The following is a 23,905-nucleotide window of genomic DNA, read 5'->3' on the forward strand; positions in this document are numbered from 1 at the left end:
CACACACACACACACACACACACACACACACACGGATAAAATAAATAAGTATATTTTTAAAATACCACATCTGTGCAGCTACTGGCTGTGGAGTAGCTTGGTGGGGCAGCCCAACTACTTAGCTTCCTAACCTTATGACCAACGCATCACTTCTGGGGCCCAACCTTTTGCTTTGTACATGGAAAAAGAAAGACCTAGAGAAACTGACTACCTCTCTTTCCATAGGACACTTCTCTAAACAAACAAATGAGCAAACAAACAAGACAATCCTCTTCAAAGATTTATTTTTAATTAAAAAATAAAAGTTATCTTAACGTATCTGCATTTGCAGCTTCCAGGATGGCAACTTCATGAAGCAGGGAAGCCAAGGATTGATCATCAGGTCTGTTGGCACCTGACCATCTTATAAAGGTACAAAGGCACACATGTCTCCAAACAAGACAAGCAGAACTCGGAGATATCCCTCGTAACTCACAACTCCCTCCAACTCCTTTTTTTTTTTCTTTTTTTCTTTTTGTTTCTCTTTTTTGTCTGCCTTTAAACAGCTTTCCCCATCCCACCCCACCCTCAAAAAAATTAATTCTCTTAAAACTACAGAAATAAGCACTGAGTCAGCAAGGAGCCTGGGCAGGTCTCCATGTTTTGCTAACCTGTTGCCCAGAGGGGAGCGGGGAGGGAGAAGAGCAGCCCTTGTTGCAGGCCAGCCCAGCCTGCCACCCTAACAAGCTACTGTAGCCAGCCCTAGAGCCATCACCCAAGCCTGGGCAATCAGATCCAAGGCGCTGTCTCCCTTATTCAAGGGTATCTGTGGCTAACACAGCCTTGCAAGAAGGGTAAGTCCCACACAAGTGCGTCTTCATCAAATGCCTCAGATGAAAATGCCACTGGTAGGAGGGAGACAGGAGGTGCTCCTCTACCCATGTGACTAGTCTTTAGAGGTCTTGTCTCCTTCAGAGTCTCCTTGCCTCTCTCGTCCCTTCTTCCCAGTCTCCCCCTTCCCCAAAAGAACTTTATTTTAGCTTAATGGTGGGGGTTCAGAGGAAGCTTCGGGCAACTCCTGGGGCTGGTGAATCTCCACCACCAAGGGGTGTTCTGCCACCTCCAAGGGGACAAGGCACGTTTTGGGCTCCTGGGTATCACAGGGCTCCTCCTGTCCCTGCAAGGATTCCAGCTGCTCCTGGCTCTGGGCTTGACTGTTCATCTTCTCTTCAGCCTCAATCTCCTCTGATGTAGGAATGGAGTTCTTTTTGGGGCGACCCTTAGGTTTTGTGGGTGCTTCCTGTCCACCTTTAAGGACCTACATGGGATAAAAAAAGAGAAGTTATCGAACCTAAGAAATCCCTCTGTCCTGCTTCTGGTCCATCCTGAACAACACTGTGTAGCTTCTCTCGAGATAGCAAAGCCACAGGGTTTGGTCACACGTAGCTAAAGGCTATCCCCTCTAGCCTGCTTCTTCCATGCTCGGTGGATTTTAGTCAGGGTCGAATACTTTGGCACTTAATACCCTGATTGTGAACACAGAAAAATGTCACCTCCTCTGGTAAGGAAAGAAATTAAAGCTCAGATGCCAAGGAGATAATTATGGACTGACAGATTAAAAGAAATGGATCTATGGCAAGCAGAAAGATAAACACACGTGTGTGAAACAAAGCCCGGATCATCTTTTCAAGACAATCTGACAACTCAAGTTTAAAAAGCTTTAAAATGTGAACCCTTTAAAAAAAAAAAGAAGAAGAAGAAGAAAAAGTGCCTTACAATAAATTCTCAGCACTCATACCTAAAAAAATAGGTTGATCTGCAAAACATATTCAACCACACCCCAAATGGCCTATGTCAGTATAAAATATTTATATAGACATCCTGTTTTGTGATCTACACAAGAACTTCCATGAGACAGGTGGAAATTATTGTTTTCAATATTCATAGTTTACTTAGTAAAGGTAATATACAGTTCCGGTCAGTTAGTGTGAAGGGCTTTGGGAAAGGTTGAATTAAATAGGGAAGGTATGGGAGATATTTCTGCTCCTTTCTGTACTAATTGGATCATCTCTGGGGTATAATATCTGAGTTGAATATATCTATCTGAAGGAACAGCTTATTTTCCCTTGCTGGTTAGTGGTTTTACTTCGTGGTTGGCCCACTACTTTTATACATACGGTAAAGTCAGTTTATCATGCTGGAGAATGGAACAAGCTGCTGGTTTCATGTGATCAGGAAACAAAGAGAAACAGGAGTTGGGGGTCTCAGTGTCCACTCAAGGACACTTCCCAGTGACCTAACTTTCTTCCACTGGGCTTGCATTCATGTTTCATGTATTTAAACTGTCCAACTTAACAATGTTTAGCATAATTGCTAACTTGGGCAACTATCACTGCAGCACAATTTTAGATCAAGTTTCCTTATCCCCAATAGAAACCTTCTACCCATTAGCACCAAATCTTTGCCTTGGCAATCGGCGGTTTTTCCACATTAAACAGAATCATGTGTAGGCTTTGCTGGCTTCACTTGGCACAGTGTCCTTAAGGGTCCGTCTATGTTGTAGCATATATCAGAAAATAATAGTCCCCGTATGTCTGTATCAGTTTTCTGACTCCCCTCATCAGCTGAGGGACACTCAGGCTACACCCACCTCTGGGCTCAGTGAGTAGCGCTGTCAGTGAGCATGCGTGAACAGACAGGGCTTCACGTTTCCGCCGGACCCCTTTCAGGTCTGCACCCGGAAACGGAATTGCCATATCATGTGGCAACTTCCTGCTAACGTTCTGAGGACTCCTGCTAAAGTAGCTGCACCTCCTAACCAAGCATGTGTATGGATTTCAGTTCTCCACTTCCTCATCAACGCTTGTCGTCAATGCCTTCATGATTACAGCTGTCCTAGCCAGTGCGCGCGGTGGAGGGAGGGGCATTCAGTGCGGTTTTCATTTAATGGCTAACAATGTTGAACAGCTTTTCATGTATTTATTGGCCTTTTGTACATCTTCTAAAATATTTTTAACTAAAATATAGTTGTATCATTTCTTCCTTCCCTTCCTCCAACTGTTCCCATGTACCCCTTCCCAGGTTGGTCTCTCTCAAATTTGTGGCCTTTTTCTTTTTAATTGTTGATATACATCTTACCTAAGTATGTATGTACAGCCTGCTCAATCTGTATACTGCTTTTTGTATGTGTGTGCATATAATCTCAAGGCAGACCATGTGTGTATCAATTTGTCTGTTTGAATTCTCCTTAGAATATAGTATAAGAGATTTTTATAAAATAATCTAAATTCATGCTCCTTATCAGATAAACACTTAAAAATATCTGTTCCCATGCTGAGACCTCTCTTTTCAGTTTTCCCTCTCTCTTTAATTTTTTCACTCTATGATGATATCTTCCACGGCACAAACGTTTTTAACTCTCATAAAATCCAACTTAATCTCAGAGGCTCCGCCAGAGTCATACAGATACAGTTGAGGATGCTTCAGCTAACTATCGGACTAAACATGGAGATCTCAATGAATGAGCTAGAGAAAGGACTGAAGGAGCTGAAAGGGTTTGCAACCTCACGGGAAGAACAACATTATCAACCAACCAGACCCCCCAGAGTTCCCAGGGATTAAAACACCAACCATTGAGCACACGTGGAGAGACCCATGGCTTCAGGTGCATATGTAGCAGAGGATAGCATTGTCTGGCATCAATGGGAGAAAAGGCCTTTGGTCCAGTAAAGGTTCATTTTCCCTGTGTAGGGGAACACCAAGGCGCTGAGGTAGAGAGGGTGGTTGGGAGAAGGAGCGCCTTCTTGAAAACAAGTGGAGGGGGAGGGTGATGGAAGTGGGCGGGGAAGGGATAACATTTGAAATGTACATACAGACAATACACAATAAAAATTTAATTTAACAAAATCCAGCTTATTTTTTTCTGTTGTTACTATGATTTTTGTTTGTATATAGAAAGGCCTTTTTTTTTAATCCTAAGTCAAAAATATTGACTTATTTTTCTTCTAAGGCTTTTATGATTTTAGTTCTTATGTAGCTCTGTGATTTGTTTTGAGTTAATTTTTGCATGCAAGAGCCAGGAAAACTGTATAGTCTCTGTATAAACTGTATAAACACCTCTTTCCAGCTGCAATTCTTCTTGACTTATTCAAACCTAGCCAGACAGCTCAAAGGGAGGTCTAAAATGACCTTCAACAAGATATAGACACTAACAGAAATCACCTCTGGAGAGAAGACACCCATGTTCCTTCTTGGGTATGTCAGTATCTGATTTCAATGCCAGTGCTTTTGAAAGTCTTGACCTAGCTGTGCCAAGACAGAACCTCCATGTTGAAAGCAGCTCCACCGGGTATGAAAGAGGTTATACAAAAAGCAGTTGCCCCATGCAGTAATCAAGTTAGAAAAGGGCAGGTCTAAGGAAGCCATCTAATTGGCAAAAGAAAGTCCAGCCCAGCAATTACAGAACACCACCCACACGGCTTGGATCTACCCCACCTGGCTGTTTTCCTACAGCATGAGAAAAAAAAAAAAAAGTCAAAACAATCAGACCATTTTCTAAATGGAATAAAACATTCCAGTGCAAGCAATAATTAGGAGATAACTACCCTCCTGGCTGCTTTCCGAATCGACCTCTGCCCCCCTGCCTCCCAGCGCACCTGAGACATGCAATTACACCGCACCCGCCCTGCACCAGGACTGACACTCACAAACACCCTGCAGCTCTCTCTGGGGGTTTGTTTCCCCACCGATTCCTAGAGATAGGTTGTTCCTTAGTCCAGAGAGACCAGGCAACCCACTGGGCATGAGGTCATGTGCTTCTCCCTGTCTCTCACAAAATCACCTAGAATATGGTACTTCATTAGCTTTTATCTACAGTCCTCCTCTGGACCCTAAAGCTAGGCATTAAAATATAGATGAAGATGTCAAGGTGGCTCTTCTTGTTTTCTTTCTGAGGTACTTAGATGGGGTTCAGGCAGTCACCTCACAGAGACTAGGATGACAGGAAGCAGTTGACAGAAAGTGTTTGCAGCCATCAAAGCAAGCCATGGGTGGAGCTAGAGTTAAATGTAAGACTCCAAACTTGTGGGATCTAACATTCACACCAGCGTTACATTCTGCTCAGTGCAAAGGATGGAGTGTGACGCCACTGCCCTTACTGCTTCCCATTTGTCCTCATTCATCCACCAGAAGCCAGGCTTCAGAACTTAGGGAGTGTTTGCCTCTCCCTCCCTTCCCTACTCCAGCACAGTTGGGACCCTAAAATTGATGATGAGGAGGAGGAAAAAATGTATGGGCTCGAGAATCTCTCCTACAGCATAGCCTTTCCCATTAGCTGTTTGTCCTAGCCTGATGGCCCAACGTCCCATTAGGCCACCAACTGTGTCCCAGTGCAGAATCAGGGAATCAAGTACTTGGTACTCCTCTCAACCAAGAGAGAAGCTTGAAACATCCTAGAAGCCTGTAGAGTTTGCTTTCACCTCCTGTCGTAGCCTCTAAAAGTTTGGATTCTTTGAAAACATGGATTTTGTCGACAATGAACACGAAGAACCACAGCAGCTAAAATCCCTCGTCTGCATCTCACGTGGCAAACTCTAGCCTAGGTGTTTTTAATAGACGTTATCTCAGCACAACTGTGTGAAGTAGATGTGAGACTTTAACAAGGAGACACACAGTAACCCGTCCAGGGTCATCACTGAACTCTTCACTCTCTGGAGACAATGCAAAAGCAAGTGACACCCATGCGTGACACTGGAGTCATCTCACATTCTGCTTTTAAGGTACTTGTACGGTTGGGGCCGCTTTCCGAAGAGAACTCAGCATTAATACTGCAGGCCACTGAAAAATGAGACGTTTTCAGCCTGACACAAACGCTGTGGATCTCCAGAAACGGAATATGGAATAAGCATCCCAGCGAATGTGCAAAATTAAATTTACTCAACCCGCTATAGGTTACACATGCTGACCAGTCAAAACTAGTTAGAGATCCTATCTGGATCTCTTGGCAGCTTTGTCTTTGGCAGCCTTGAGAGTGAGTCTGAGCATCAAATGCTAATCTTTTTCCAGTTCCAATTAGGTTACTAGCCTTGAGACATCTTTATTACCCAATTATCTTTTTCTTTCCTTTGCAGTACCTGAAGAGATAGCCTTGACAGAGTTCTTAGCAGGGAAATATATGAGGCAATCTGGAGCTCAACAATGCCCCGCTGTTCTGAGGAGTCTGAACTCAACACAACTGCACACCATGCCTTGTCTGTGGCTACTGCCATTTGAAGTTCCTTCTGCCCCTCTGCTCCTTCTTTCTGCCTGAAGCCCGTTCCCCGCCATTGCCGGACACATCACCATCCATCCACCAAAACCAGTCTACCAGCACCTCTTCCACAAAGCCTTCCCTCCTCTTTGCTCCTGAAGCAGCATCTCTGCCCTCCCACAGTTGCCTTGATTACTCTGTATAGCTTAGCTTCCAGGTCTGTCTCAGTGACTCAACTGAAAGCATTTTTATATTTTGTGTTTTTAATTAATATTTTTGATTAGCATACAAAGCATGGACTTCCTTAAGTATTTTCAAGCACCACTTGTTTTCGATGGCTCTCCTCCTCCTCCATTTCTGCCTCCCTTTGCACTGCCTGACCCTTCAACACTCCCTTCTCCTCTCACAGGCTTTTGGGGTTTGTTACTTACATCCACACTCACAGCCACCACATGCTCAGTTCTCTTCTGAAAGAGGACTCAACCTTACAAGTACCTCAAAACGTTTCCAAGGTTCTAGGGGACAGCCTGAACTTGTCCCTTCAACCCTATTACCTGATACAAAAATAACTAGTCCATGTGCTGTTGCTAACTGAACTGAATGAACTAAAAGGTCGCTTCTCTCCTCTCCTGAAGGGGAATTCGACTTGCCTAGAATGCTCTCTGATGTTAAATCTGCTGAGTTACTTCCATTTTGAAGTGTACAACTAATACATCATCAGGTACGCCACAACTGTGCGGGCTGTAGAGTGGCTGATGAAAAACAGGTGATGTCAGAGCCCGGGGTGCACACGTTGTCCCTCAGGGGCACTGGGTGGTGCTGGCCGAAAGGACATGTTGTCAGTTCCTTCTTCGTATGACTCATTCGGAGATTGCTGATAACCAATTTAAACAATACTCTGCTGCTTGGGAGACATTGATCTCCGCAATGGTGATTGATGAAGAAAGAGGAAGGTGGTGGGACTTAAAAGTAAAAGAACCTAAGGGAAGTGCTCCAGATGGGCAGGGAGGGGCGCCCAGAGGAATGAGGCCCAGCACCTCTCACTCCCAAACTCCTTTAGAGAACAGTACCCACCCCCACCCCCAATTTCCACCATACGTTTTATATGTGTAGAGCCTTATAGGATTTTTAGAAGGACTCAGTTTATCTGAATTTCATTATCCTTCAGTTTTAACATCTGTCTGCAGCTGACTTCACTCCCGCATCTCTGCACACCCTTGCTACTTCCTGGGCCTTCTTTCTCCACCTACAGAACAAATTCCATTAGAAGCAGAGGTTATGTTTTATTTCCACCCCTGTGCTGCCCATGACAGGGATGGCTAGCAGAGGAACAGCGATGCTGCTGCAGTCTGGATGTGAAGTGTGTCCATAGCATCCTCTCCAATGTAAAATGTTCAGAGGTGGGACTTCAGTAGCATGACTGCACTATGGAGTCACAATAGGCTCACAATTGGATCAGCCACTGGGAGGTGGGAGCCAATTGAAGGGAGCATGCTCCAAAATATTCTGGCCTGTCCCCAACCCTGCCATGGGTCTCTGAGATCAGACTCCCTGGGAGGGGAGCTTATCCTGCTACTGCCCAATAACTATGATGGCCACGAAGGTTAAAGACTACTGCATTCAAGGACACAGGCACAGAAGCATGTGTCTCTTTTTATAGCTACTGCCAGAAGGTACTTAGCTACTGCCAGGAGGAGAACGGAGTTCTTTGGAAGTACTAGAAGATGGGGTTCAGAATAGCAGCTGAGAAGACTTGTAGGTTTTCTTCTTTGATTTCTAAAGAAACTGTCAATCAGAGAGGACTTAAGTGGAGGGTGTAAGGATCTCCCCCAGGGAAGGGGAAGTAGAATAGATTTTACAGGTGAACTGTGAATGGGTAGGGTTGAGAACAGGCAGGATCAGTAGGGGAAAGGAAGGAGAAAATACCGGGAGAAATGACTGGAATTGGGGAACATTTTAGGAGTGAAATGAAACCTAGAGTAATGGAAACTCCATGGAATCTATGAGAGTAACCCTAGCAGAGAGACTCCTAGTAATAGGGACATGGAGCCTGATAGGTCATTTTCTGTAACTAGGCAAGGACTCAAGTGGAGGGATTGGGACACCAACCCAGCCACAAAACCTTCTACCCACATATTGTCCTGCCTAAAAAGAGTGTGCTGGATTGGAGTCTAGCAAAATCATCATCAAAAAGACCAGAGACTTCATCCAGCTATCCATCCATCTGATGGGAGCAGATGCAATATACTACAGTTGAACGAACATTAGGCAGAGCTTAGGGAGTCCTGCAGAGGAAGAGGGAGGATAAGAGGAACCAGAGGAGTCAGGCACACCACAAAAACAGGGCCCACAGAGTCAACCAACCTGGAATTTTCAAAGAGCCTTTTGGGGTCTGATCTAGGTCCTCTGCATATATTTTATAGCTGCACAGCTTAGAATTCTTGAGGGGATCAAACAGTGGGAGCAGAGGCTGTACCTGACTCTTTTGCCTGCTTATGGAACTGTTTGACTCCTACTGGTTTGCCTTTTTGCCTTGATGTGGTAGTATACACCTGGTCTGATTGTAACTAGTTATGCAGTGTTTGGTTGAAGTCCTTGGGAAGCCTGCTTTTCTCTGGGGGGGGGTGGCAAGTGAATCTGGGGGAGAGGGGTAATGTACAGACAAGGGGGAAGAGCATTTTGGAGGAGGAGAAGGAGGGAAAATTTAGATCTGAATGTAATATATGAGAAAAGACTAAAAAATGTTTTGTTTATCTTTGTTTTGTGTTTTGTTTTAAAAAAAAAAATGAGGTCAAGTTTAAAGAGCCTCCCTCTATAGCCAGCACCTCAGAAGACCTTCCTGTTTTGAAGCCCAAACTACCAAAGATCCTTCTTGCTTCCCAACAGCCCGAGACTGGAATTCTTCCCCAGAGTGGCCCAGAAGGGTTCCACTCCTTGTCCTTTCTTACCATCTTCTTCCATTTCATCCTGCGATTCTGATACCAAGTCTTCACTTGCAGCTGAGTGAGTCCCAGAGACTGGGCCAAGTCCAACCTGGAAGGCATGAGAAACAAAGGAGGGGTGAGGAAGAGGGGAGTGGGCAAGAGAGCTGGGGACATGCTGGCTAGCACCCAGCACTTGCTACACAAGCTCAGACTGCTACCATTAGCCCAGACCATCACCAAGAGGAAGAGTGTCTCCCTTCTGAGAACACTGTGTTGGACGGGTGAGAATGTGGGCAGAGCCCTCATCCCAGATTCATTCTCTCTCTGGAGTGAACCTGAACATCCAAGCCTTTCCTCTTCACCCCTGTACTCTACACAATGTAGGTTCCAATCCCAAAACCAAGAAATAAAAGGAATTCTGCTCATCGCTCCAGATTCACCTCTGGGAGGTGAGCCTCCCAGCTTCCTTAACTCCTTACACTCAGCATCCACCCCAACTGACCGTGTTGTCAGCTGTCTCCAGAGTCCATGCTACCTCTGCCTCCCAGTTCAAGTCTGAGTCTTTCAGTTAATTTGTGTTTACAAAACTACCTGCTACATTCCCAAATCCCAAAGCAGAGCTCAGAAATATTTTTGCATATGCACGTTCACATGTGGCTAGGTGCATGCATGTTCGAATGTGTTGTGTGTAGAAGCCCAAGGTTGATGTCACGTGTCATCTTCTGTCACCTCCTACTTTGTTTATTGAGACAGGGCATCTTAGTGAGCCCAGGGTTCCCCCATTGTTCTGGCTATCCCCTGGTTTTGCCTGCTAAATGCTGGGATTGCACGCAGCAGCCACACCTAAACAATTTTTGTGAAGGTGCTGCGGAATCTGAACTCCAGCCCTCATACTTGTGAAGCAAGTGACTCGTGTGCCAAGACATCCCCTCAGCCCCAGGAATTTACCGTAGCTACCCTAAAGTATTACAATGATTGGAATGTACAACCGTAAAGAATCCAATGAGGCATTAAATCCTTAGTCCCTCCTGCTTTCTATGATCACTGTTTCTGCTTTTTTCTGTAGCCTTCTGAAAAGCCCTAAGGTTGAAGCATTTTGTACAGCAAGAAGTAGTTTTAGCAGCACAACAGCCATTTCCAGAGCATGCCAGCATGTCAGACACACGCTAAGCCCGCACCCGGTGCTATCTTTTCACCACACCGGGCTTGGTATAATTATTCCCATTTTACAGATACAAAATTTAAAGCTGAGAGAGAGAAAGGGAGAGAAAGAGAGTAGACTCTCACAAGGATGGGACCAAACTCTTCCTGACACTTGGTTTTTCTGTTCAGTAAAGTCTATTGGAACACAGACAAGTTAATTTGCTTTCATTGCTCACGGCTACCTCTGTGCTACATCAGCAGACGGAGTAGATGAGGAAAGACTATGTGATACAAAGAGCCTGAAATAAACTCTTCTGGCTCTATTTTTGCTGACTCCTGGATCCTGGAGCAAGAGCGCAATCCGCCCATGACTAACATACACCACCTCACAACACTTCTCCACAAAGCACAGTTGAGGAGGGGAAACAGAGATGCTGCAGCTGGAGCGAGGACCCAATACTCCAAATGGGACATGAGATATTAAGAAGAAGTTAGTCGGATTTCTATCCTTAGTTCTCATGACTGGGGCCAGGAACCTACTCGGTTACCTGGGTACCGCCTAGGGGGACATGAGATCCGAGAAAACACGAGCTGTCTGCCTGCAACCTCCCTTGAGCTCCAGCCCTGCTCAGTGAAGCAGTTCAGACTTGTACATCACTTGAGCTGTGGCCACCAATGCTTGAAGGTCACCAGGTTTCTGAGAACTGCCACTTGCAGATCGAAGGCCCACTATTTCTGGCAAGCCTGCACAGGCTCAACCCTAAGCCACAGGCAGTCCAGGTGCAACAGGCAGTCCAGGTGCGACGCCTCAGCTGCAGCTTTCTCTACCTAAGGAGATCTACATTGGCACAAACACTGCCAATTGACCCTGGCACCAGCCAACTCTTGGTGTTTTACATACACAGCTGCCCAGGACTCCCGCTCTGATTGGGGTACATTAACTAAGCCTCTAATAATAGTTTTAAAAATTGAATCTGACTTCAAAGGACTGTTGAGCCCGTCTTAAAGTTACATTTCCATACTGTGGTCATCTCTGTAGGGGCTACGGGCGGCTGAGCATTTGGTTGGAAGTGACTAACTGACCAAAGCAATAAACGCCCAGTGCCAATGGCACTTAGCTCTTCTCATTAATGAAGCATTATGCCCTCGGGAGTCATTCATTATGAAGTGGACGATCCAGGGTGATTCCACAATTCTGGTCCCAGAGCTGTTCTGGGTTCTGATGGTACTAAGGGTCCTTTCCGGCTCCTGGGGGGAGGGTTCTCCACCTGGTTCACCTGAGGCCGTCAGGTGCATTAGTCAGTGGAAGGTTCACAGCTTTACAACAGCATTGGCAAATGTTGTTAGCTCACTTGGGAAAAATGCATCCTTGACTCACTCTGGCTGCAGAAAAATCTCACTGTCATCATCTTTCTCCCATTACCTGCCACCGTTACAAATTCTCACTTCCCTGCATATAACACTCAAATGGAGTCACCTAGGAAACCAGGGAAACAAACACCAGGGAGGAGGGCAGGAGCTGTGGGAGGAGGGAGTGCTCATGGCTCTGGTCACGTAGGGATGTGGGGAATACTGGAGAGGGCGGACTGGGGCGTCAGCTTCAATGCCAGCCAGATGGAATCCTCCTCCCTGTGCCAGTGAATCAGTTCTGTGTGGGTCACCTGCAAGATGCCTGGGCAAGTATCAACCCCAACAGATTTATTAAGAACCAACCCCCCCCCCCCCAGGTTTCCTTGCTTCTGAGAAATAAACCTAACTTTTAACCATACTTTCTGAAGCCTCTTGGATGCACAACCATACGATGAAGGATGATTGCTGCTCCATCTGGCTACACAAGTCCATGAAGCTCAGTCACCTGCAACCTGCGGATCACGTGTTTCGGCTCCCAACTCACAGACCTGTCTGGCCAAATGTAACCACGGTGCAAACGCGCAAAGCGAAGCTCACTGGGCCTTGTCGACCCTAGACTGTCCCCAGCTGTTCGACTTCCATGAAGAGCATCCTTGTTCCCTAATGACCTGCCTCATTCAGGAACCACAGGGCATTCGGCTTCTTCCTCATCCAGGGTTGGTTTTTCCCATTCCGTTTCCATGTTTAAATACTCCCCCAAGTCCCTGCAGCCATCCCTACATGCTTCCACTGCGGGCTGTTCTGCCCCATCACTTGCCCATAATCTATCAGCTGTGGCGCTGCTGCCTCTAAAATGAATCTTATGGACCAGTGACTGCCTCAGCAGCAAGACCCTGTTCCTCAGTCAGGCACACGCCCGTCCACGCCCTAAGTAGAAATCCCCACATTTGTATTTCCTTCAGCATGCACAGTGAGACAGGAGTGTGTGCCTTAGGGATATCTCCTCTACGTAGGATGCTCTCTCTTCTGGAACCAAAGGTCTTCTTAAAGGCTTTCCTGCATGCTCAGCAATATCTTTTCGTTTCTATGGCAACATATAGCTCACTATGCTGTAGCAATTGTATTCCATCTTTCCCCCACCCCACCCATGATGTCCTTTAAAGCAGGGCTCTGTTGACTACAGAGTATTCTCCGCCACCCATGCCACCCCACTTTGGAGCACCCCCTGGCAAGCAGCTAAATTGTAGAACCACTAGACAAGTTCTCCATGAAAGGGAAACTTGGAGAGCATGCTTCACTTCCGGTTTGTTTTCTAAATGGCTACTGAACAACTTCAAGCATGCAACTCCAGTGATTTCTTGTTCCCTTTCATAGAGCTGGTGTCACCCTAATAGGGACAAAGCAGTGACAATAAAAGTAATAGTAATACTAATAATAATAATTTTAAGGATCTGCAATAAATAAATAAATAGGCTTATCCCTGAGCTCAGCCACCTCAGGGTAAGATAAGGATACAGGCGTATTTTGTAATTAAGATGCTAAATTAAAGACAGAGGGCCTCTAGAGAAAACAAGGGTTACAATCATTCCAAACATGGTTTAAACTCTCCAGCTTTTCAGCGATCTCTGCCAAGTGGCTCTACTTCAATCCTGATCAAATACACTAGCCAGATCTTTCTATCCAAAGCCAAGCCATCAAACTGAGTCAGCCAGATATTCAAGAGGGCAAGGAATGGCTAAAATCACAGTTCTAGACCCACTGTGTGTGATGTTAAATGTCTGGGGCTTTAAGAACCAAGCCAGTCTCCAAACATTGTTGATTTTTCGTTCCTGGGTATTCTGAAGAACTTTATCAAAAACATAGGAGATACAGATTGGATGCAGAGTATGCATTCAGGCACTGTGGACTGATGGGATAGATTCGGGCAGGCTGCCCCTTCTAACGAAAAGTTGACAGGACTTGAGGAGAGGAATAAAATCTGGGCCAGAGTGTAACCAGCACTGAACGTGCCCTTTGTGAATCCACAGCCCACGAAGTGCAGAGCTTCTCCGGGTGGTACCTACAGAGGGTCATCCTTTGATCCTCACCTGTCTGGGGTAGACAAATACTTCTGCTTCTGAAACTTCTTCTCTAGACCCATGAGCTGCAGCTCTGTGAAGATGGTGCGACTCCTGCGCGGTTTCTTCTGCCGGGGTGTGGGTTGTTCTGTCTCCGATTCGCTGCTGGCCAACGCCTCACCACCAGGGGTCTCAACAGCAGCAACAGAGGCGGCCTCGGCAGCGACTGGATGGCGAGGTAACACTGGGGTGATTCCTGGGCTGGTGGGAACCAGGTGGGAGATGACCGTGGGCTGCCGGGTGATCACTGACAGGAGAGGATATGCCCGCAGGGAAGGAGAGCCTGGAAAGCAAACAAGAGTCAAGTCACCACAAGGTGCCGGAGAAACCAGGGACAAGGAGCCCACAGAGAGCCCCTTGCTAACACTGGAACGAGTGCAGGGCCTCTTGCCCATCAGAAGGTACAAGCGGAGCAAACAAAATCAAGAAAAAGCAACTCAAGACCCTGAACCACAGGGTGAGTCAGCTCCACAGAGCCTTGCTCCAGCGTGGGCTGTGAGGACATCTGTGCCCCACTTAGCCGTAAATGGCTTCTTGATAAGTCCCCTCATTTAAGTAACACCCCTGTGAATGTCTAAATTCTGGTTTCAGTGATATAGATCAATAGAACTATGCAAATAAAGAGCAGCTGCCAAGACAGGCTAGACACATAGCATCTGAATTCCAATAACAGATCTGTAACAAGCAAATTTCCTAAAGAAAGGAAAACAAAACAAAGCAAAAAAAAAAAAAATCCTTCTATGGTCTTCATTAAAGACCTTCTCATAACTATAAAACCACAGACTCAGAAATCCCTGTGCCTTGAATCATAAGGACATTCAGAGAAGGAGGATACTGACTCCATCATTTCAGGGAAACTAGTCCCAGAGAAGTTAAATGACTTGCCTAATACAACATATTCAGGAAAAGCAAATTGAGGGTCAAAACCACAATCTTCTGGCTTAATGTCCAGGGCTCGCTCTTAGCACTGCGTCATGAGTCACATGTTTTTGAGGGAGGAACAAACAGATATTTAATTCACATAAAAGCTTGGCTCAATTATGACTAGTTACCTGCCAGAAGCACTGTTTAAAGAGGGTTCTCGGGCTGCACTGGAGTTTTCTGAGATTGATTAACAATGTCTGCTATGGACAGGTGGTAGGGTACAAATATGCTTTTTATACTGCTTCTTAGGAACATATAGGGTTCAGGGACACATATATGCTTTTTATACTGCTTCTTAGGAATTTCAAAGCAAATGTGCTTTTGCAGCTAACAATGTAAGTTTATAAGTGCACATTTTTAAAGTTCATGTTCTGTTTACTATTTATAGGTTGAGGTTTAGAGTATCTGCGCTACCTCCTGTGAGCCACACTTTGTCTCTCTGAACTCAGCTTTGTCATCTAGATAATAAGAGTAGCTAATTTCCCAGAACTCTTCAAATCCTGGCATATTGGTGCTACGTTAAAGTATCTCTCGGCCCACATTCGACAGCTGATGAAACCAGAGAAAACTGGGGGCTGCCCTTTGAACCTCATGGCAGGCTTGCCTGCAGCCACAAAGGCAGAGCAAGCAAGAGTCAACCAACATTCACACTCGTCCTGGGCTGAAACCAACTACGTCACAGAAGCCCCCAGGTGCTGCTTGTGAACCCGACTCTCCTCGGGCTTGGCATTGCTCTTTGTATTCATTGCTGTGCCCGTGTTCTGGATGCCAGGCCTAGTCATTAAGACAGATAACTGTTCTTCTTCTTTGGGAACACTCTAGTGAGGCCCAGTGGAAACCACAAAGTTGTTAAGAAACAATAAATCACCGAGTGTAACAACTTCCAGGAACCCTAAAGCCAACTCTTAACACTTGAGGGTTGTGTTGTAGATACGTTTTAAGAAAAAATACAAAACTGGGCTGACCCAATGGCTCAGGGGTTAAGAGCACTACTTCTCTTTCAGGGGGCCTGAGTTTGGTTCTCAGCACCTGTCACATCTGCCTGTACCCCAGTTCCAGGGCATTTTAGGACTCTGGCCTCCAAGTACGCTGCCCTTATTTGCACAAATAATAAAAGCAAATTTAAGGGGGAAAAAAGTCTAGAAACAGTATTGTACAGCAAGAAAACCAAGGTGCTGGGTGTGGCCTTTGGTTCTCTCTGCACACATCAAGAGATGACTCCAGAAAGAAAGTCTCCAGAAGCTTCTATAAAGACAAATGTTGCTCATCTCAAATTACCTTCTTTCTTTCACACTTTATTTCTTTCATTATGAAGCGAGTTTCTGATCGAAGAATTCAAAAGTTTACCAGGTAGGAAATGCAAAATATCTACTTGCAAGTCTAGGTTTTATTACTATTCTCATTTGTAAAGGAGTCCAAAAATTTATGCTAAAAGTGATATAGCACGTTGTGCTGGCAAAGAATGGGGTGATAGGTGCTTGTCTGCTGTTGCTGGTAATATAAAAAGATAAAAAAAAAAAAAAAAAAAAATAGGAGAAAAGGTGTTTTACTGGCCCATTGTCGGCATCTGCCAAGTCACTGACAGAAGAAAATTCCAGGATGAGTCCTTTCGTCCACATGCAGAGATCTGTGGGCCACCATTTCCACTGCAGTCTTGTTTACAGGAATGGGGAGGGGGCTCAATCTGCATACCTATGAACACAGCGATGAGCCGGTTATATCTGCAATGTGGCCTAGGGGTATGATCTGATAAATGAATACATAAGTGAATGGATCGACTAACTATTCAAATATATATTAAGTGAGAAAAGCACAGTATGAAATTTGTGTCATCAGAAAAGCACTGTGCCCACTTTTACAAATGCATTTTTTTAAAGAAATCCAAAAAGCTATTTAGCTCACGAATCACAATAATCACCTCTCAGGAAAGGCGGAGGTAAAATATAATAGAAAGGAATCTGCTGGTGTTGATCTCTGAGCATGGACTATGGGCCACCTGCTCTGAAAGCTGGGGTTACAGCTGTGAAACAAGCAAACCCCACCTCCGTTGCTGCTCAGGTTTCAGTAGAGGAGGCAAGCAATGTAGTGGCAGGCAGTGATGAGCTCTAAGAGAAAGCTTCAGCAGAGATGGAGCAGGCATGGGGAGGGCAGGTAGGCCTCTGAGAAAAGGACGCCTTTCACAGGACAAGTGTGCCTAGTGCGCTAGAGTCTTGAGACACATGGTTGCTGAGTGCCTCAGGCACAGAACCAGCACGGACAATCCCTCTCAGGGCAAGATTTAACTCGAAGACTAGTAAACAAGGACATAAAAGTTCAGAGAGACCTGCTGGGGTCAAGTCATGTAGAGATGTGATTCAGAATGATGAAAATCCATCCATGAGATCCTGCTGGGCAGAGGGACAATCTAGTCATTAATGATCTTTATGGCCGCTGTGGAGAACAGGCTCGGGAGCAGGTAGGGAGACTACAAAACCAGTGAGGAGTAGGGACCAAATCCCTAGCTAGGCTCTAGAGACATCTGTGGCCATGGCGCTGTCAGATTCTGGGTATATTTCATTGATAAGGCTGAAGGGTCTGATAGGAAGTTCCGAAGCAAGAGTAAGTGGGGAAAGCCCAGGCTGCTGTGGTAGACAAGTAGCTGTTAGACATCTCTGATGTGGTGAGGTAGCAGCTAGGTAAACTAGTGGTTTGGGGGAGCAAGAGACTGGAGGGGCTTTGATTCGTACAGTGCGTGTGGCATTTTGAGCCATAAGCTGATTGAGGTCACTCAGTGAGTGAGCAGAAGAAAGAGACAAGAGACTGAGCCTGGGGCATACCAACATGTGAGGTCATGAGGAGGGAGTGATGCCAGCCCCAGACAGCAAGGAAAGGACAAAGAAATAGAAGCCAGCGTTCCATGGAGCTCCAATACTAAGATAATACTTCTCTGGCCTGTATAGTCTGTCACATGCTTGTGTTATTTTTGTGAATTGGAAAAGGAAGAATTTAGCTAAATGAGCCTTAAGTTCTATTCTCATTCTAAAGTTCTGATTTTCTTCGGTCTCTTTGAGCTTCTAAAACGCTGGGCAAAGAAAAACTGACATATAAACTATGTTTAGTTTTGTGATATTGTTGGAAAGCAAACTGTGGGTGCTCTCTTAGGTAAAGGAGACCCTCTTCGTCACAGACAGGGTCTGCAGAACCTTCTCTCTTTATGCTGGAAGATATTTGAGTTTTTATTCTAGGTTAAAACACATTCTTTCCTTCAGAATAAATGTCATCAAGTGTGAAAAAAAATTAAAAAGTCTTATACACGTGAGAAAGAAAAGTGGAGAGTCTTAAGCTAATTTTAAAAAAAACTATGCTTACTTAAAAGTTTACTTGAAATAGACCATAGATCCCAATATAAACACATAGAGTCTTGTGGCTTTGTTTAGGCTGAGAATTCTTAGTAGTGGCACCAAAAATACAATGCATTTTAAAATGAAAAAAAAAAAAAAAAAGAAAAGATGATCCCTGTCAAAATTAAATCTTTCATATATAGCATTTTTCATATGTGAAACCTAGATTTATATATGTGTGTACATGTGCCTGTGGTGTGTGTGTGTGTGTGTGTGTGTGTGTGTGTGTGTGTGTGTGTATTTCAGGAGGGGGAAAGAAAGGGAAGAGATGGAAGGAGAGAGAAGAAAAATTAGAAAGTGACACAGAGATCTTAAGGGATTAGGAGATGGATTATGGGACATGGACACAGTACAGGAGGTGCAAGGGGGATGAGGGAAGGGAGGCAAGGGGGATGGGGAAGGGAGGTAAGAGGGTCAGGGGGAGGGCAATGGAGGGGTGAGCTGACTAGGAAGTATAGTGACGTTCATGTATGAACATTCCACAGTGTTGTAGGGAAAGGCATGCTATAAACTAGGGGATTCATGTAACAAATAATAGATAATTTGTATATAGAGAATATTAAAGATTTCAACTTTAAAAATTATTTTAAAAAATAATCAAAAGTAGGCAAGAAGTGAGGTACATATCTGTAATTCCAACACTGAGGAGGCCGAGGCCAGAGGATTGCTAATTAGAGGCTGGTCTGGGTAAGATAGTGACAACTTCTCATACAATTTTTTAAAGACCAAGAATTGACATTTTATATAAAAATTTCATCAATACATCATTAAAGGTGATTAAAATAATGGGTTAGTCGCTGTGAAGATGCAAGATTCCACCGTCCAGGGATAGGAATGTCCACAGTATTCTGTAAGCTGACAAGGAAGAGAAATGACTGAAATTCTTATGCACTGCTGAATGGTTTGTCTTCTTTGGAAATCAGGCTGGCAGGTTCTCATAAAGTTAAACATACAGACACCATATGACCCAGCAAAGCAAGTTCCTAGGTGTTGATCCAAGGGAGAGGAACACACAAACCTACAGGCCAATGTGTAGAGCAGTTTCTTAGTAATGAACAAACACTGGAAACAACCCAAGCACCCCTTAGCTACAGAGGGACAAAGAAAGTAGTATTCACGATGAATACTGTACAGTGCTCAGAAGTCAGGAGAGAAGACTTCTGATGCACATGGTGCGAGGAAACCTCAAAGCCATTGTTCTAAGTGAAGCAAGGAATGTTTCGCGACGGTTCCACTTTCCTGATGTCCTGAACATGGCACAACTAGGGGTGGGAAAGACACTGCCAGAAGGTGGGGACTGGGTGAAGCTGACTACAGAGGGGACACAGCTCCAGAGAACGAGGGGTACCCTGAATCCAACAGTATTTATACAGCTTCCTGTTTTCATCAAGACTCATCCTTATCCATAACAATGAAACATTGCTGAATGTAAGTTAAAAGAAAAGTTAAAGGAAATGGAAAACAGCTTGGGTTTGGGAGGGGGCGGTTAGGCCACCTTCACTTCCATATATTTATGTTCTCAGATACCATGGACCCGTATATGCTATTCCCTACTCCAGGCTCTGGGAAATTGAGTCAGGGGCCTAACATATGCTAGGCAAGCATTCTGTCATTAACTAACATGACTATCTTATAAAAAGGTTTTGTTTGGGTTGGAGAGATGACTCAGCCGTTAAAGGTGTCTCACAACCAAAAACATACATTTTTTTGTTTTGTTTTGTTTTGTTTTGTTTTGTTGGTTGGTCGGTTGTTTGTTATAAGATAGGACCTCATATATCCCAGGCAAGAGTCAGACTCTCTATGTAGCAGAGGATGACCTTGAACTTCTCATTCCCCTTGCCTCCACCTCCCAAGGGTTGGGGTTATGGGAGTATACCATCATACCTGGCTGTTATAAGTATCTTAATTATTTTTTTATTACCCAGTGAGCACACATTGTTTTAAAAGAAATTCAAAGCAATTCAGGAGTATACAAGGTAGAAGACACCTCTTCACTGTTTCTAACACCAAGTCCCTAGGATAAATGCAGAAGTGCTCTTGTGCATGTGCAAACACAATAACCAACAACTCTAACTCCATAATATTGGCTATTTGATGATAGTTTTAAGTGACAGGTTTAAGATTTAGTAAATTGCCAAAGAGAGAAGTTGGGAATCTTTGTTCATCAGAATTCTGGGAGCCTACAAGGGAATTCCCACCCGCAGAAGCCTGAGACTTACTTCCTAGAAAAGCAGTCAGACTGGGAAAGAAATTACCCTTCCCACGGTGACCTCTAGAGAGGGGTCACACACAGAATACAAGATGAGGGAGGAAAGAAGAGGAGGCTGTGGTGGGACAAGAGTGGGGGACATGTTTTAGAGGGTTAGGAATCTGTAACTTTGAGGAAAGTAGAGGCTATAGAAAGAGTAATTCAGGAAGGATGTTGACTAAGAGGTATACTATATAACCTCATGGAAAGTTTGGATAAGATCTTCCCATCCCATTTTTTAAGACAAGGTCTCTTGTTATGTAGCCCAGGCTAGCTACAAACCCAAGGTCCTTCTGCTTTAACTTTCTAAGCACTGGGACCATATCTTATCTGGCTTCATGACAAGTTAAAAAAAAATCAGATTTCTATTGTCTTTGAGTATAATTCTACACATACAGTGGGCCACAAAGGGCCCTAGACATGGTCAAGGTTAATAGTCCATGTATGCCTGCCTGCTTCTGAATCTATTGTACTAGGTTTGTTTCACTTTAGCTATCACTAGACGTGGTGGCACACTCCCAGCATTCTTGAAGCAAATGCAGGTTGATCTCTGAGTTCAAGGCCAGCCTAGTCTACATATCAAGTCCTGGGCCAGAGAAAGCTACATAAAGAGACACTAAATCTACTTAACAACTATGGATCCCTTAAGACATGTTTTATCAAATAGAACAAGACAACCCCCCACTTTCTTCTTTTCACAAAATTTCCTGACTGATGTCATTCATTATTTGTCTAATTGAACTTTATAATCAACTTGTTGGTCTGTTTTAAGAAACAACACCCCCCACCACACACGCAAAAATGAAGAAGCAAATAGCACTGATGCCCTGGTAAAAGTTGTGCTAACCTCATAGATTTAGGGAAAGAGAACTCTATTGATCTTACTCTCTAATGGAGACAGTTTACAGAGATTTGTGCAGTTTGTTAAATGAAGACTAAACCCAATGAAACATTTTAAACCCTATCTATCTATCTACCTACCTACCTACCTATCCATCCATCCATCCATCCATCTATCCATCTATCTATCTTTTTCCTCCCTAACTCCTTCTCTTCCTTCATCTCTCCTTCCTTTCAACCTTCTGGTGGGACATTTTTACCACACATCAGAACCACCATCGTCTATAGTATGAAGAATCTTAACTAAATATTCTAATGCAAGTTCAGTGACAAAAATTACATCCAGCTACCACCTGTGAACACTTCTAAATTGGGGACATACACAAATGGAAGATGACCAAAATGGTAAATACAACTACAGGGAAACTTGGGGACCTGGGTATTTGATGTAAATCTTTAGGGTTAGAAACATGGCTGCGCTAAGCACTAGTGGGTAATATATGAGCAACGAAGTCCTGAGTCGCCCAACGGATAAATCTATATGCACAGTAAAGTAAGACAAAATATGCTTAAGTCAGCTGCTTCTGTCTTTTCTTATACACCCTGATTTTCATCAAAATAGCTCTGCTCAGAGCTTTTATTTTACTAAATGGTTACATCAACATTTCATCTTCCCATGAGAGCACTGAAATGTTTAGTCATATGCCTACAACTTATTTAAAAATAGGTGGGTATTTACAAATTAATGCATAATTCTCAGAAATTACCACTAAGAATGTTGACTAAAGACAGCTGCTGGCCTAGTCTGGATCATTCATGTGTACTTGTGAAACTCGGGCCGTGATCTGCCTCAGAGGGAGTGATGACTGTAATAAACAGACACCCTATTTAAACAAACACATTTTTAGTTGACAAATGGAGTGTAAGCGTGACCACACTGGATGCATTTTCTAATGCTTGTTTTTCTTCGGCTTAAATGGGTTTTCCCATAGAATGAATAGCATGTAACTGTGTGTCCTGTATCTAGAAACACTTCCCTTGACAAATGTTTTACCTCTCTGAGAATCTGCCCTTGGATTCTAAAACTTGAGTGGTTGACTCATGCCACGGAATATCCCAGGAGTTTGAAGGGATGGGTTAAACAGAGCAGTCATAACTCTAGATTCATGGAGTCTTGGGTTCAACCTGGGGTTGAAAATATTTTTTTTCTTTTTATTGATTCTTTGTGAATTCACCCCAATCCCACTTTTCTCCCTATCCCTTCTTATCTGACCCCACCCTTGCAACCCCCTCCCCAAAAGAAAATTAAAAATTAAAAAGGAACAAATAAACAAAAATCTCACTGCGGAAGCTGCATGTGCCACAGTGTGTCACCCAGCATATCCCCTTTTGCCCAAACAGCTTTACTTGCAAATGTTCACTGCGATGAGTTATTGTTCTGGCCTCTGGTTTCTGCTACACTATCAGTACTGGATCCTCATAGCCACTCCTCTTGAATATCCTGTTGTTGCCCTGTGTCATGGAGATCCTGCAGCTTTGGATCTGCCGGACCGGCCCCTTCACGCTCCAACAGTTCATAGATTGAGTTGATGTTGGGTTGGGCCAACTCAAAGCTCTGGATCTGGGCCTGGGTGGTAGCTGAGTTGGTCAGCCTGCCATCTCTCCCACACCCTCACCACCGGGGCCAGCTCTCCAGCCCTGCCCTCGCTAGCTCCCCCAAGGCTATAGCTGGCAGGAGGCAGGGCCAGCTCTACCATTCTTCAGCTCTCAGTGACCTGGAGTCCAGCTCTCTTGGAAAATATCTTTTAAAACAATTGAGTCTGTACTGAATATGTACACTTTTTTCATTATTTTATAAACAATTAAGTGTATCCACCAGTTCCATAGTGTTTTCATTGTGTGGGGTATTAAAATCATTTGGATAAGGCTTCAATTATCTAGAAGAAAGTATGCCATTTTACACAAAGAATCTGTTCATCTATATGTTTGCACATCCACTGGGGCAGGGTGACCTAGAACTGAAAAATGTCAGTACTCCCAGATTCCACCGGGTACATGAGCTCACATGCCAGGGCCAGGCATGGGCACCATCTAGAGTTACCAATTCCTATCACCTCTTACCTGCAGCCACAGCTGTACTTGAACCCTGTGGGAGAAACCTCAGACAAGAGTCCCTGCATCTACAAATCTCCTGTGGGCTTCTCTTCATTTCTTCAGCATACCAATTCCCAAAGTACCTCTCCACACCCACATTTCTGGCTGACACAAGCAAGGGTCAAAGGTCAGAATGAGTAAGAATCTCTAAGTTGCTGATTGACTCATTTATGTTCCAGGAATGTGTGACCTATATATGTGCAGAATGCTCCAGAGCAACCCAAGGAGCACACACAAAGGCAAGGCAAGAGATGTATTCAGTCAGCCTGAAAGTGACTTAGTGGAACAAATGAGTATCGATAGCTAACTTCCCTGAAAAGGGGGGGGGGGTGTCATATAATCACTCACAACAAATAATTACAACCAACTTTCATTTCTCCCAACTGGCTGGTAAATTTGGAGAGAAAGGAGGGGGTGAGGCAGAGGGGGGGCTCTTTCTCTGACTCTCAAAGTGGTCTGGAAGAGATAGATGTTAAATATTCCTTTTGTAATATCACCATCTATAAAGTCAAATAAGTAATAGTTCTTCCCCTGTGTGACTGTAAAAGTTAAATAAATTAAAATATGGAAAGTACCCATGTGCACTGGGTTGCTCTTAG

At 44.4% G+C, this 23,905-nt stretch overlaps 1 protein-coding gene across 1 annotated transcript in view; it reads right to left on the reverse strand.

Moving 5' to 3' along the window:
- Positions 1–590: 590 nt before the first annotated feature.
- BARX2 (BARX homeobox 2) overlaps positions 591–23,905 on the reverse strand; it is a 66,928-nt gene continuing 43,613 nt past the window's right edge. Inside the window, exons 2-4 of the mRNA XM_080930646.1 lie at positions 13,731–14,043; positions 9,175–9,259; positions 591–1,297 (exon numbers count right to left, since the gene is read on the reverse strand). Of these exons, the coding sequence (XP_080786772.1) occupies positions 1,016–1,297; positions 9,175–9,259; positions 13,731–14,043 (680 nt within the window). The 3' untranslated portion in view covers positions 591–1,015. The remainder of the gene's footprint in view (positions 1,298–9,174; positions 9,260–13,730; positions 14,044–23,905) is intronic.

Source organism: Micromys minutus (assembly GCF_963924665.1).
Source record: "Micromys minutus genome assembly, chromosome: 16".
Classification (NCBI taxonomy): domain Eukaryota; kingdom Metazoa; phylum Chordata; class Mammalia; order Rodentia; family Muridae; genus Micromys; species Micromys minutus.